General features: G+C 38.9%; 1 protein-coding gene across 1 annotated transcript in view; it reads right to left on the bottom strand.

Annotated features, from left to right (window-relative positions):
- Positions 1–15,896, bottom strand: part of DSTN (destrin, actin depolymerizing factor) — a 39,014-nt gene that overhangs the window by 348 nt on the left and 22,770 nt on the right. The window contains exons 2-3 of the mRNA XM_004472393.5: positions 4,779–5,086; positions 2,052–2,128 (exon numbers count right to left, since the gene is read on the bottom strand). Of these exons, the coding sequence (XP_004472450.1) occupies positions 2,052–2,128; positions 4,779–5,086 (385 nt within the window). The remainder of the gene's footprint in view (positions 1–2,051; positions 2,129–4,778; positions 5,087–15,896) is intronic.

The raw sequence follows: 15,896 nt of genomic DNA, 5'->3' as shown, positions 1-15,896 counted from the left end.
AGATATCAAACTGTTTTGAAAGACCGGTTCTAATACAAATAGATGAACTGTGGAATAAACAATGGAATACTATCCATAATGAGAATAAACAATCTATAACTAAATGCATTGAAATGAAGGAACCTGGCAAACAATGCTGACTACAAGAAGTCAGACATCGAAGTGCTGTTCTGCCTGATACCATTTGTGTACCACACACAATCAGCCCAAGCTAACATATGCTGTTGGAGGGCAGGATAACGGTTACCCCTTGTGGAGTGAGGGGGAGAGAGGGGGAAGTGTTCAGACTGGAAGGGGGCACAGGCAGGGCTTCTGGGGGTGTGGCCTTTAAATGAAGAAACCGTGATTATGTTCACTTTCTGAAAATCCATCAAGCTCCGTAATAAGTTATGATGTACACCTTATTTGTAAGTTGTATTTCAGTAAAAAGTTTAGAAGCTGTTTTTGTTTTTTTCTTTGTTTTTTTTAAATATAGGTAAAATATGAATTAGGAGTTTTGAATGCAGAGTTGATTTGATTTAGTCAACTGAAGAGTTAAGAACATTTACAAATGACATCACTTCTGTTATTTTTTAAAAAAGCTAGCTCTTTTCAGTGGAATTACATGCCAGACATTTAAGAAATCTATCACAATGACAACTATGTAAAATGTGTTACTGACTGCTTTCTCAGAGTTACCTCACCACACTGCAGAATGAGCTCAATTATGGAAGTGCATACAGCAGCTTTTCTGTACAACAGCTGCTATCTTTTTTAAACAGGTATATTGTTTCTAATTGTCCATTATTTCAAGTCCATTTCTCAAGCTACTGAAAGCATGCTAACTCAGTTTTTAGACCACTTAGGAATGGATTTGAGGGAAGCCAGTTATGATTTCACTTAAAAAAAGATGGCAAGGCAGCCACCTTTTTATACCACCAAATCAAATCTATGTGGAGGTTCCCTTTACTGACAGAGAAAGCAGAGTAAGGACAAAGAGGAATCAATTCTAAATCTTTTTTGCTTACAAGCGATGAACCCAAGGAGTCATTTTAAAAGATCATTTAACAGACCTGTGAACACCTGCTGGGGCTGCCCCAGTATCAGAGCAGGTGCACGTAGTACCTGAAAAGCACTGAACTGCAGCAGCAGGTCCAGGAAAGGGAATGAGGATTGTTTACCCACAGTGCGAAACAGAGCTAGGGCAAACCTGTATTGCTACAAGAATATGAGTCAGCCACAATAAAAAAAACTAACCAAAGAGCACATGTGGGCCCAGTTGTGCCATGTGCCCTGGGCTCACTCAGCCCTTTGGAGTTGGCCTGGCAGAAAGGGGTGGGGTGGGGCAACCTCTGGAGACTGAGCACACACAGGATTTAGACCAAGCCTCTCATTTTACAGCCCAGAGAGGTTCAGCACTCTGGACCCACTCACACAGCAGTTACCATGAGCTTAGCCTCACCCCAGGTCTTTGGGTATCTGCCCGGTGCTCATTCCATCATCCCAACACTTCCTCCAGGCTGGAGGTAGTAAGCATGGCAAGGCCATCACATCAGGACCCCAATTACCCAGCAGCAAGTAAAATGAAACTGGCCAGCTCAGACTGGGCACAGCTTCCTTTAAACACAGATGAGACAATTACTTAAAATCAAAATCTAGTTTAGAGGAAAGTTAGCATAGACTCTCTCTCCCCATTTATGAACAATCCTTTGAGACCTTGTTCTATCAACTACATCCAAAGGCAACAGCAAATGGATTAAGTATGACCAACAGAAGCCAATTCGTCTCCACCCACTATGTGAGAAAACCAGGTGAAAAGGAGCTTGCCCGGGTGAGTCGTTTGTGTTCGGGGCTCAGAGGTTCTATTAAACACGTGCACTCCAGACCCAGGGCAGCCCGAAGACCCCGGAAACCCGGGTCCACCCTTCCATTTTCTCACTTAAAATGGGCAGCGCCTCCCTTTATGCCCAAGGATCCCCAAAGAAAACAATGTGCTGCTTGGAAAAGCAGCAGCCCCCATTCCAGCTGCTTCGCCATACCCTTACACATCTGGAGATAAATCTAGACCATACCTTGAAATTTCTTTTTGATTGCATCCTTGGAGCTCGCATAGATCATTTTACTTTTCAGAGGTGCTAGTTCTGGTGCCCTGCAGGGAGAGTTGCCAAAAAAAAAAAAAAAAGGGAAAACTGGTTTAAACAAAGTACAATTTTAAATCTTGTTAGGCATGTCTATAGGTGATGGGGGAGGGCCCTTGAGTCTTCTAGGAAATATTTTCTAACAACGCACTTCTATTTACCCGTCTCCTCAAAGAATAACTACTATGGACGGGCAAATATAGAACCTCACAGGTTGACCAGGGTGGAAAAAGTACAGAACCACTGGCTAAAAACAAATTAATGTGGCTGTAGTAAAAGAAACACCACCAGATAATTCTCTGTATTACCTGATTCTTTATCTTTCAAATTACAAAAAAAAAAAAAAAAATTGTTTCTAAAAAGGCGTGAGATCATGATGGCCATATTTATACAAGGTTTTTGACATTTTTCTAATTGGAAAAAAATTCAAAATACAAGAAAAAGGACAGAGAATAATCTAAAAGTCAAATAGCTGCCATCCAGAAGTAACATTCACTAGTTGCTAGTATTTTGGCTTTTTTTTTTTTTACTTCAAATAGTTTTTTTTTTTTTAAGGATATATTACAAATAAAGTTAAGTCTCCTTAGTACCCCTTCCCAGTCCCTTCATTTATCTATTCCAATAGGAAAATTTGACCACATGAGTACTTGCTTTCCATCTTAGTCTAACAAAACATGTACAATAAAATGAGTCAAAATCAGGTTCAATTAATTAACCTCTTTAAAAAGTATTAAGTCCACACCCATAATCACAAGATTCTAAATTGGGCTTTCACAAGAATTTCCTTTTTTGAGCTAAATGTTTGGCAACTCAACATTATGCTTAACTGCCAATATTACTATTATCTTGTATTTACTGAAGTTTGAGTGACTTCCTCTTCTTGAACAAATACTGGAAGCACAGTTTATCCTTCACCACTTTCTTCACCAGCAATATTGAAAAATACCAAAAATGTTGATAATGCAAAGAAAAACCTCATCCTACTCTAACCTACTCTAACCTCATCCTACTCTAACTCATCTCTACACCATCAAGCCTGCTTCCACTCCATACTACTGAAATATCAAAGAGAATAAGGAGGGTAACTAAATATTTTAAAGCATTTAATAAGCCCATTCTTCAGCCAGATTCCTAGGACATGCAGCAGTAATTAAATTGCGGGCTGGTGCATAGGCCTCACCTGGTTTACCCCCTACCCAAATGAGCAGAGATTCTATGCTTGGGGCCCTGGAAAAGGGCAGTCTGTCTCTCAGATCTTGTTCCTCCCAACGTCAAAGGAGGGAAACAAAACTAACCACCTCTCATCTGTCAGACGCTTTGAACTGCAAAATTAAGTAAGTACTCTTCTTGTGCAAATAGGTCAGGGGCACAAAACAGCATTGGCTGTTCTGATTTCACTCTCACCAGATTTTAAAAATACTTCTAAAAGTAAGAACCTTTCCCTGGGCCCTAGACAGAGCTCAGTTTGGTATGGAAAACTCCTATGAGGTTTTCTCAGCTTTTCTCAAAAAATAGTGCAAAACAAACCACCATATGAACAACTTTCTACTTTTATTTTCCAAATGTTCTTTATTAAGGATGTATAATTTTAATAGTGGAAAAGAGTATAAAAAGCCAGGGGAAAGTAGTGTAAATGAAAGAGCTAGTCACCAATTAATTATAAAAGCCTAAACCTTTAGGTGCCGTTATCTGACACTCAGCTATAAACTCCAGAAGGGCAGGGGCTTTACCTGTTTTATTCACAGACATTTTCCCAGGCTTTAACGCAATATCAGGTGCAAAGAAGGAATAAAATTTAATGAGGGCACCTTCTTTCATATCAGCAATGTGCTCATTTTAAGTCGCATCTACCATTATGCTTATGTAGGCAGAGGTATGACCTTAAATTGAAATTTAATCTCAAATATTAACCTACTTGAAAAGGTCTGAATAACTCATTTAAAGGGGCTTTCAAGAAGAAGGCCATGTAAATCACTCTACAGCACACTTTTCAATGTTCAGAGCAATGCTGTCCAAGAGAATTTTCTGCCGTGATGGCAACACTCTCTATCTGGCCTTCCAATGAAGTCACAGGTAGTTATAAGCACTTGAAAACAAGGCAAATTCAACTGAGAAATAGAATTTTCATTTCGTTTCGCTCTGGTAGGTGGCTAGCAGCTACCCTCCTGGACAGCATGGCTGCAGAACAGATCACCGCAGGAGGCAATGGCAACACCAGCTTCTTCGGAAGGAGCAACCACTGAGGCACAAGTAAAGGCTGGGTGTTCAAGGGGGGAGGTAGATTCCTGGCATGGCAGGTTGGAGAGGCTGGATTTGAATGAGGTGAACACCCTTCCCAGTATTTCAGGAAGAATTCTGAGACAGAAATTTTAGTATACAAATAATAAGTTCAGGGACTTCACAGAAATCTGTCCCCCTCCCCATCACTTTCCCCAAAATCAGTGACTGAAAGTCATGTTCTCTCAAGCAGACAAACAGTGGTTAATGTTTAGTGTTGGCCCCACAAACACGGAACAGCCAAGACCTTATAAAACCATGTAAACAAAATTAAATAACTCGGGTTTGAATGCAAATTAGTTTGGTCCCAGGGTTCTCCAAGTGCTGACAATAAGAGACTAACTATGAGTTTTACAGAGACCCAATACTTCTAGCAATCCTTACCACAAAAAAAACATCAACTCCTCCTTTCTGGATTCCTTGGTTTCAAAGCTTGCATCATACAAAGCATAGCGACAATCTTTTTCAGGAAGCATTCCCACAAAATGCTTGAAGGGATCGGTTATGGTCACCCCTACATCTCCAACTAAGATCTCTTTGCCTTCTTCTACAATGATGCACTTTTTGTCTGCACTGAGACAAAAGATGACAGCCTTCTTCCTTTTCTTGATTTCTTCTGGTGTAGAGCACTTCCGAACTTTCATGTCATAAAAAATGCGACACACTTCATCGGCAACTTGCACTCCTGAGGCCTATATCAAGAAAAGAAATGAGAAAGAGGCTTGTAATTTTTATCGTGACAAATATAAAATAATAACTTTTGGTTTTAAATGGGCATACACTTAAAACTGTTAAGGTATACTTACCATCCAGTAAGAAAATTAGAAAATCTGAGCTAAAATCACTATTAATCTCAAATAGCAAATTTTTAAAATATATGATGCATATAAAAATAAACCATCCATCAATACTATGTGGGGAAAAGTGATACAGCCCTTGCTACCCTAAAACCTGGAAAGAAGTGCCTCCTGAGTTGCTGGACTTTTTTCCACGTATAGTGTATGCTCAGAGCCATGCCCAGGAGTAGATCATCTCCCCAGTTTCCAAGTTCCTTTCTTAAGGCCTAGGACATGCTGAGGGCTGCTGTATTCACACAGTACACTTCTTCATAATAGAATTATTATTAAAAGATTTTTGTTCTCCTATCTCAAAATTAAGTGATCAATATTCAGTAATATATGCCATTAAAATTTCACCTACAAAATCTCCAAGTTTTGGGAAGCAGTCGTGGCTCAACTGATAGAGCATCTGCCTATCATATGGAGGGTCCAGGGTTCTATACCCAGGGCCTCCTGACTTGTGTGGTGAGCTGGCCCATGCACAGTGCTGCCTCGCAAGGAGAGCCTCCCCGTGTGAAAAAAAAGTACAGCCCGCCCAGTGTGGTGCCGCACACATGGAGAGCTGACACAGCAAGATGATGTAACAAAAAAGGGACAGTTTCCCAGCGCCGAATGACAAGAATACAAGCAGACACTGAAGAACGCGCAGTGAATGGACATAGAGAGCAGACAACGCGGGGGAAGGGGGGAAGATAAATAAAAAGAAACAAACAAACAAAAAAAAACTCCTCAAGTTTTAAATTAAATAAGAAAATGTTTTCCCTTATAAAGGATAGCTTAATTTGGGATTGTACCAACCAGAAAAAACAAAGCTTTTACCATGTTATACTTGCTATTCTTGGATAATGACAAAAGATCCAAAACCAGTCATTCATCTTCTCTTCTTTAAGGCGTATATGCACGTTACTTACGTCAACTTTACTATATCTATAAACTTTTATGCTTCACTAATAATTTTGTTTTGCTTGCTAGATTTTCTAAAGCAACAATTATAAATTTAATAGAATTTAAATACTAAGCAATAAAAAATGTTAATGATACCCCAAATCAATGTGAAGTAATTAATAAAAATGCATATAAAATGAAACGATAACCCACAGAATGGGAGAAATAGCTGCAAGTCAAATATCTGATAAGGAACTTCTATTAAGAATACATAAAGAGAGAAGTGGACTTGGCCCAGCAGTTAGGGCGTCTGCCTACCACATGGGAGGTCTGTGGTTCAAGCCCCCGCCTCCTTGACCCATGTGGAGCTGGCCCACGCACAGTGCCCCCCATGTAGGGGAGCCCCATGTGCAAGGAGTGCGCCCCGTAAGGAGAACTGCCCAGAGCAAAAGAAATTTCAGCCTGCCCAGGAGTGGTACTGCACACACGGAGAGCTGACACAATAAGATGACGCAACAAGAAGAAACACAGATTCCTGAGCTGCTGACAACAGAAGCGGACAAAGAAGAACACACAGCAGATAGACACAGAGAACAGACAACTGGGGAGAGGGGGGAGAAGAGGAGGGAAATAAAATAAATAAATCTTGAAAAAAAATACATAAAGAATTGTAAGAACATAACCATGAAAAGACAAATACTCCAATTTAAAAATGGGCAAAATATTTGAATAGACATTTCTCCACAGAATATATTCAAATGACCAGCAAATGAAAAGATATTCAATATCAATAATCATTAGAGGAAGGCAAATCAAAATCAAACAGACAGCATTTCCATACCTACTAGGATAACTATTATTTAAAAAGGGAAATAAGTATTGGCAAGGATGTGGAGAAACAGGAACCCTCATTGTTGTGGGAATGTAAAGCTGTGCATCAATGTAGGAAATTTGGTAGTTCCTCAAGTTAAACACAGAATTACCATATGACCCAGAAACTCCATTCCTAAGTATATACCTCAAAGAAATGAAAACGGAGACTCAGATACTTCTACACCAGTGTTCATAGCAGCATTATTCACAATAGCCAAAAGGTAGAAACAACCCAAGTATCTATCAACAGATGAATGAGGAAACAAAATGTAGGCTACACATAAAATGTAATATTATTTGGCATAAAAATATGTAGTACTGCTACATGCTACAACATGGATGAACCTTGAAAACATTCTGCTAAGTGAAAGGCGCATGACAAATGGCCACACAGTATATGATCCCATTTATATCCCATGTTCAAGACAGGCAAAAACATAGAGACAGAAAGTAGATCAGCGATTGCCAGGGACTGAGCAAAGGGGGTAATGAGGAATGACTACTTATAGGTATGGGGTTTCTTTGCAGAGTGATGAAAATATTCTGAAATTTTTTTTGTAGTAATAGATGAACAACTCTGTGAATATATAAAAACCATTTTAAAAGGGTGAACTTTCTGGTATGTGAATTATATCATCTCAAAGCTGTTAATTTTTAAATGATGTAAGATATTCTGTGGTAAAAAGACACTAAGATCTACTTACTATTAAGGTGAATGAGCTATTTGATCACTTCCTTCGATCCCGTATCTTATCCAACATTTTATGCATATAAATGAGTATTTCCATGTAAATTAATGAAGTGGCAGATATAAAGCTAACTCAAAACCAACACAATCTTATCACTTTCCTACTTTTAGATGTATTTTTTTTAAAGATTTATTATTTATTTAATCCCCCCCCCCGTTGTCTGTTCTCTGTGTCTATTTGCTGCCTCTTGTTTCTTTGTCCGCTTCTGTTGTCGTCAGCGGCACTGGAAGTGTGGGCGGCGCCATTCCTGGGCAGGCTGCACTTTCTTACGCGCTGGGTGGCTCTCCTTACGGGGTGCACTCCTTGCGCGTGGGACTCCCCTACGCGGGGGACACCCCTGCGTGGAAGGGCACTCCTTGCACGCATCAGCACTGCGCATGGGCCAGCTCCACACGGGTCAAGGAGGCCTGGGGTGTGAACCACGGACCTCCCATGTGGTAGACGGGCACCCTAACCACTGGCCCAAGTCCATTTCCCCACTTTCCTACTTTTAAAAGCACTTTTGTTAAACGTTCTATTACTGTTTTAAGAGCAGTATTTTTCCAAGCCACACAATTTACCTGTTTAAGCGAATAGCAATCTTTTTGTTTTCAAAGAGATGAATAAAATTTTAAAAAGTAACAAAGAACAAGAAACAGAACCCAATTCCTCTCTAACACCCTCTCCCTTGTTCGTAATATTGATTTGCAAGTCACATTCACCCCCTATAGACTGAATCATATCCCTCTAAAGATAGGTTCAAGTCCTAATTCCCGATACAGTGACCCCATCTGTAAATAGAATCTCTGAAGATATTATTAGTTAAGGTGAGGTCAAACTGAATCAGGGTGGCTCTTAATCCAATACGGCTGGAGTCCTTACAAGCAGAGGAAGTTTGGATACAGGAGGAGGAGACAGATGGGGTGAGAAACAGCCATGTGACTAAGGCAGACTGAGCAATGGACTGCAGGCACTTGCCACCAGGACTCTGCAGACTAAGGGAAAGCATGACCCACTGACTCCTTGATTTTGGACTTCTAGCCTCCAAAACTGAGAGGAAATAAATTTCTGTTGTTTAAGCTGACGAGTCTGTGGTAATGTTACAGCAGCCCTGGCAAACTAAGACATGCCCCCAACAACCAGGTGTTATAAAGCATCAGGAAAGTCAGTATACAATATTTCATTTACCTGTCATATTGAACAAAGTGTCAAAAACAACAGTCTGAGTTAGAAATTAATCCAATTTATATACCAGTAATTGAAAACAGAAAGTAGCTATGTATTCTGCAATTATATTATACAGCTAAGTCTCAGTCAAATCTGTCCAAATCTTACAGGAACCTTAAAATCCTAAGGAGAACTCTGGGGTTTTTTCCCCCCATCAGAAATTAGATTCTATGGATATTTCTGTTTAGGGGAATATGAGATACTTCTGCTTAAAAAAATTAATATTGAGTATTTTGAAGAAGAAATCAAAAGACAAACTGCAAGCAGGAAAACTAATTTTGAAACATTTATAAATATCCAGGAATGAGCCCCAAATATAGCAGTGGCGCTGAAAACAACAAAAAAGTAAAATCAATATAGCTGAGTGAAGGAGTATCAAAGGCGGCCAAGGATTCCTTAGACGGGTGACTAAAAAGACTGTGGTGTTTGAAGAGAAGGCAGGGGAAGTACAGACTGACATATTAATTTTGAAGAATGTGCAGGTCATTTAGGTGAAGATGACCAGTCAAAACCTGGGGAAATGGGCATGGATCTAACAGGAAAACTGCATCTAGAAGATATTTGGGACTACAGCCAATGACATGGGGGCAACACTAAGTGGCAATGAGAAACCGTCAAGGGGACTAGGAAGGAATTATCAAAAAGGTAAGAAGAGAGCACAAGAAAGAAGAAAATAACATTCTAGAAGCCAAGGGAGAGTATTTTGAGGTGGGAGGTCTCATGTACCAAAACTGCAGGTTGAGAAGAATAACTGAAAATAGATCCCTGAGGCTTAGCAAATTGAGACTGGCAGAATGGACTGAGGATACACAGGGAATTGAGGAGGTGAAGACAGAAAACACACCACACTGTATAGTTACTAACAAAGAGAAAATGGAAGACTGTTAACTTCATAGTAGTTGTCTTATGACTGGGAAGACATGATCATACCAAAAGTTAAGAGCTTGAAAGAACAAGACAAAGAGAGCCAGAACATTAAAAAATAATAATAATAATAATAATATTGAGTACTTACAATTTCCACACTATCCTAAACCATTCATAGAATTAAAGAGTCAGAAGTCTAGATAGACTGATGAGATCCAAGGCACAGATAGGGGAGTTAAGTCTCAGAAACAGGCATACACTTTTTCCTCTAAAATAAGGAAGAGGGTGGAAGGAAGATACTGACAAAAATTGTGCTTTAAAGCTCTACTGGGGAAGCAGATGTGGCTCAAGTGATTCGGCTCCCAACTACCACATGGGAGGTTCTGGATTTGGTTCCCAGTCCCTCCTGGAGAAGATGAGCAAGACAGTGAGGTGGCACAATGAGCTGGTGCAACAAGATGTAACCAACAAGGAGACAAAGAGAAAAGACAATAAGAGATACAACAAAGCACGGAGCACTGAGGTGGCCCAAGCAATTGAGTGTGTCTCTACCACATGGAAGGCCTGAGATTCCTAAAGATGAGCAGAGAGCACACAGCAAATGGACACAGCAGCCAGCAAGCACAAGCAATAAGGGGGAGGGGGAGGATAAATAAAATAAATCTTTTAAAAAGAGAGAGGCCTGATACCCGGAGGTCTTTCTTTAAAAAGAAAAAAAAAAAAAAGAGGAAAGAAAGGCTCTATTGTTCTAGTTCTCTCTCAAGTATAAACCAGGAGGAATAAGGGCAGGGGTCTGATGACATACTAAGATTTAGAATAGCAATGAGGAGGTGCAAAGGGAATCACCTAAGGATCAGCAAGTGGCTCTGGGGATCTCCAAAGGTCTCTGAGATCGGGGGTAGGGGAGCCACTTGGCACAGAATGCAATAATTTCCAAAACCCTGGAGTAGAAGTGGAGAACGGGGATGCTGGTGGCAGTGGAAGTGGAGAGGAAGGACACTGTATTCCGAACCCTGGAGACCTGGAGATTCCATCCAAGCCAAATGACAGATTTATTCAGACCTCTGCTTTCCTGAGCTCCCAGCCTTCACACACAATGCCCTGGCTAGTATATCCAGGTGGAGGTCTCAAAGGCATTATTTAATGCTCAGCATGTCTGAAATCAAACATAATCTGGTCCCTTTCTAATCAATCTTCCTCTCTCAGTACATATCACCATCCTTCTAGTTACATAAGTCACAAATCTCAGAGACATTCTCAACAGCTATTCTCCTTCAGTCAATTCCATTTTTCCATTTTCACATCTTTCTCCAAGACATCCATGTGGGAGAGAGGCACCCAATGGCTTGAGCCACCTCCCGTTTCCACTTGTTGTGTCTCTTTGTTGCATCATCTTGTTTTGTCAGTTTGCCACACCAGCCTGTTGCATCAGCTCGTTATCTTGCTTGTCTTCTTTAGGAGGCACTAGGAACCGAACCTGGGACTCCCATGTGGTAGGCAGGTGCCCAATTGCTTGAGCCATATCCACTTCCCACCATTTTACATTCCTACCAACAATGAACGAGTATTCCTTTTTCACCATATCTCCTGCAACACTTAAAAGTTTCCTGGGTTTGGTTCCCAGTGCCTCCTAAAAAAGAAGGTGAGCACATAACAGACAGACACCGAGAGTAGACAGTAAGTGTGAAACAACGAAGTGGGGGAGAAATAAATAAAATAAATCTTTAAAAAAAAAAAAAAAAGGTGTAGCCACAGCAGAAATCAGAATTACCACATGACCCAGCAATCCCACTCCTAGGTATGTATATACACGTAAGATCTGAAAGCAGGGACTCAAACTGATAGTTGCACATCAAGGCTTCTAAGGGCACTGTTCATAATTGCCACTGTCAAAAGATGGAAGCAACCCAAAGTGTCTAATTCTGTTACATTGAGGAGCATGTATTCCAAAGTGAGGCCCACCAACAAGGTGCCAAATTCCTGAGATTGTCTTCTCTGCCTATAGTGTCTAGGTATCCCTAGAGCCCTCAGGAGCCCTGCTATGTGAGGCACTGTTTACACTGTGGCAGTCAATGAGATCTTGCTGAAATGTGCATAAACATAACCTCTGGAATGACTTCCCGACTCACTTTGAAATCTCTCAGCCATAAAAATTCATTTGTATATAATATTTCCCTCTTGTCAAGAATTTGTTAAAAAGAAAAACCCTATTTCAGTTATTTTATGGCCATCCAAGATTAAATTTTAATAAAAAGACCATTTTGGTTCCAGTGGAGCCTGAGAATAAAGTGCTGAATGAGCTTTGAATTTCTGGGAGGTAATACATGAGGATTATATAATCACGAATATCAGAATGTAACCTTACCTGTTCATCTTAAAGATTTTATTTGCTTATTATAACACAGCTACTGGTAACAGAGGGTAGGACTTTCATTCATGATTTAATGACTACATTTCCGGATATAATACAGTGTTTTAGTCTCTCTTAATTCTGAATTTTTTTGTGTGTGGAAAGCAATCCATTGACTATGCCATGTGTCAGTGTTTAGTATATTCTGGTAAAGAATATTCAAGGATAATTGGGAGTAGGTATAGCTCAGTGGCTGAGCGCATGCTTCACATGTATGAGATCCTGGGTTCAATCCCTGGTACCTCCTTAAAAAAAAAAAAAGTAAATGGTCCTGTCTAACCTTTTTTTTCCCCCTTTTTTAAATTAAAGAAGTTTGTAGATTTATATAAAAATTCCATGCATAAAATTCAGAGTTCCCATATACTTGTTCACATTATTATTTTACATTAGTGTTGTACCTTTCTTACAGTTGATGAGAGAATATTGTAATTGTACTATTAATTACGTAGTCCATCCGTAGTTCACATTAGGATATTAGGGTTTGCTCTATGTGTTGTTGTACAGACCTACGGTGGGTTTTTTTTTTGTTTTAATATTGCATGGTCTCATTAATATGAACACAAAGAACACACATGGAGTTAAAACCTAGAGCACAGGTTATTAGGGATAAGAGGGTTCCAAAAAAAAAGGTAATAAAAAAATTAAAAAGCACTTAAATATAAAGTGCAGTTAATAAAAAAAGGGATTGAGAAGAACTACTGATGTTTAAAGTATGTAGAATTTTTAATTACCTTGACTATAAAAGTGTAGAAATGGGTAGAGTTGATGGTAATACATTATAATGAGTAACAGCTGGCTAATAAATGGGATTGTGACTGAAAAGGGTAGTCTAGGGATGTAAACATCAATTGAAAGAAAGCTAGAGAATAATCTAGGGACTGAGTAACACAGTGAACCCAGAAGTGGATGAGAATAGTGGTTGATGATATAGATCCAAGAGTGTCCTTCTGTGAGCTAGAACAGATGTACATCACTATAGCAGGGTGGTGAGAATGTAGAGAAGCACAGGAAAAATGCAATTGGTGTGACCTACAGACTATGGTTAACAGTAATACTGTAATATTCTTACATCAATGCCAAAGATGTACTATGTTGATAATAAGGGGGTATGGAAAAAGTGTGCCAAATGTATGCTATGAACCATGATTGGTGGTAATAGTCAGATGATACCATCTCATAATCTGTAACACATACTCCATCATGGTGTGGGGTGTGTTGTATGGGAATTCTACACATGTGCATGACTGTTTTATAAGTCCACAACCTCTGTAATAAAAACGTATTAAAAAAAAATAATAGGGTGAGTTGGGGGGGAAATATACCAAATGTAAGATATGGACTAGAGTTAGTAATATTTTGATGATCCTCTTACACAACTTGTAACAAATGTTTCACAACAATGCAAGGTGTTGGTGGAGGAGTGATGTATGGAACCCCTGTATGTTGTGATGCATGTTTATTTTTTAAGTTTATAGTTTTTACAATACACTTATTGTTTACGCACGTTTGTGTATGAAAGATATTTCAATGAATTTTTTAAATGAAAAAAAAAAAGGAGAAATTAAGACATTTACAGATGAACAAAAGAGAGTTCTTTACTAAAACTGGACCTGCCCTAGAGATATTTTGCATATGGATATCCAGTTTTCCCAGCATTTGAACAGGCGTTTCTCTAAAGAACTGCTAAATGACCAATAAGCATTTGAAGAAATGAACAACATCATTAGCCACTAGAGAAATACAAATCAAAACTACAAGTTAGCACTTTACTCCCACTAGGATGACTATAATTAAAGTTACAAAACAAGAACTGACAAGGATGGGGACCTGCATACATTGTTGCTGGGAATGTAAAACAGTGTAACCACTCTGGAAAATAGTTTGGTGGTTCTGCAGAAAGTAAAACATAGAATTACAGTATGATCCAGGAACTCTACTTCTTGTATATATCCAAAATAACTAAAAGCAGGGTCTCGGACAGATATTTCTACAGTGTTCACAATACTATTATTCACAACAGTCCAAAAGTAGAAGCAACCTAACATGTCCATCAACAGATGAATGGATAAATATGCAGTATAGCCATACAATGGACAATTATTCAGTCATAAAAAGAAATGAAAGGCGATATACATGCTACAATATGGTGAACCTTGAAGACATCATGTTGAGTAAAATAACCCAAACACAAAAGGACAAATATTGTATGACTTCTCTTACATGACATAGAAAAAGCAAATTCAGAGACAGAAAGCAGAACAGTGGTTACTAAGGGTGGTGGAGAAGAGAATTGGGAATTATTGTTTAATAGGTATGATTTTTGGGGGGATGGTGAACATGTTCTGGAAATAGTTGTGAAAGTTACATGATGTTGCTAATATACTTAATGCCACAGAATTATTCATTTAAAACTGGTTAAAATGTTATGTATATTGTACCAAAATGAAAAAAAACCAAGCACAATAAAACAGGGTATGTCTGTATTTAACTCCCCACATCCTTTGGCAATTATGCTAGGGTTGTTTAAAAGCTGTTAAGAAAAAATTTAAAAAGCTGTTAGGTAGAGAAAGTACCTAGTGTCCATTTTCTGCCAGGTGTTTGTAGGCCTTAGCATTGTATTTGTCTGCTGTGTTTTGTATTTGTAAATTCTACTTTCAAATATTTCAGACTCTCTTACCTAGGAAAAGAATTTTTTAAAAATAATGATTCTTCTGAGATAGGAAATGAGTTTCCATCCCTGTTTTCCCTAATGAGGACTGGAAAAAGTGTGACTGGCATTAATTATGGAGCCTAGGTCAAGTATCCTACTTGACTTTAGTAGTATAGATGTGGATCACAGTTTCTGATAATTTGGTTTAGAATGGACGGCTGTAAGTCTTTGTTATGTTTAGGTTTTGAACTTGTTCAGGTGCTTACAAATATTAAGTCACAGAAAACTTGATGTTCAAGTGTCAAAGATTACCTCCTTTCTGCTAAAATTAAGAGAGAATTAACATTTTCAGTAGTCTTTTGTTCCAACTTTAAAATACCCAAGTGTTTCTTTCATATTCTCTGTCAAATTTACTTGCCTGTGTGTGTGAGGAGTAACTATTAAAGAAATATACTCTAAATCAATTTTGAGGAGAAAGGCAGAGCCTCAAGTGTACTGATTTAATCTGAGAGTTGGGTCAGTATTTTACAAATGCTCTGGCAGAGGAAACAGAGGTTTGAGATCCACTATGCTTCATGAACAACTTATAAACTGGTAGTCAGGGAGCAAGACGTGGCTCAAGTGTTTGAGTACCCACCTCCCACATGGGAGGTCTTGGGTTTGTTTCCTGGGCCTCCTGAAACAAACAAACCAAACAAGAAAAACAAACGAAAAAACCAACTCAGGGAAGCCAATGTGGCTCAGTGGTTGAGTACCAGCTTCCCACATATGAGGTCCAAGGGTCAATCCCCGGCCCCCAGTACCTCAAAAAGACAAAAAAACTGGTAATCAAATAAGAACAAATACAAAGAAATATTACTTAACATCAACTATTTTGACATGAGGGTGTATCTCTAGGAGCTACTGTTATTCTCCAGTGGTAAACTGGTACAGAAACTGAAGTTCTGGATAATGTATAATGTTAAGGTATAACAAAGCTCTTGTAATTGCAATTTTTTTTTTATTTTTAAAACATATTTCTAT

Source organism: Dasypus novemcinctus, chromosome 24 (assembly GCF_030445035.2).
Source record: "Dasypus novemcinctus isolate mDasNov1 chromosome 24, mDasNov1.1.hap2, whole genome shotgun sequence".
In the NCBI taxonomy this organism is placed as follows: domain Eukaryota; kingdom Metazoa; phylum Chordata; class Mammalia; order Cingulata; family Dasypodidae; genus Dasypus; species Dasypus novemcinctus.
This window is presented reverse-complemented; position numbering and strand designations above follow the sequence as displayed.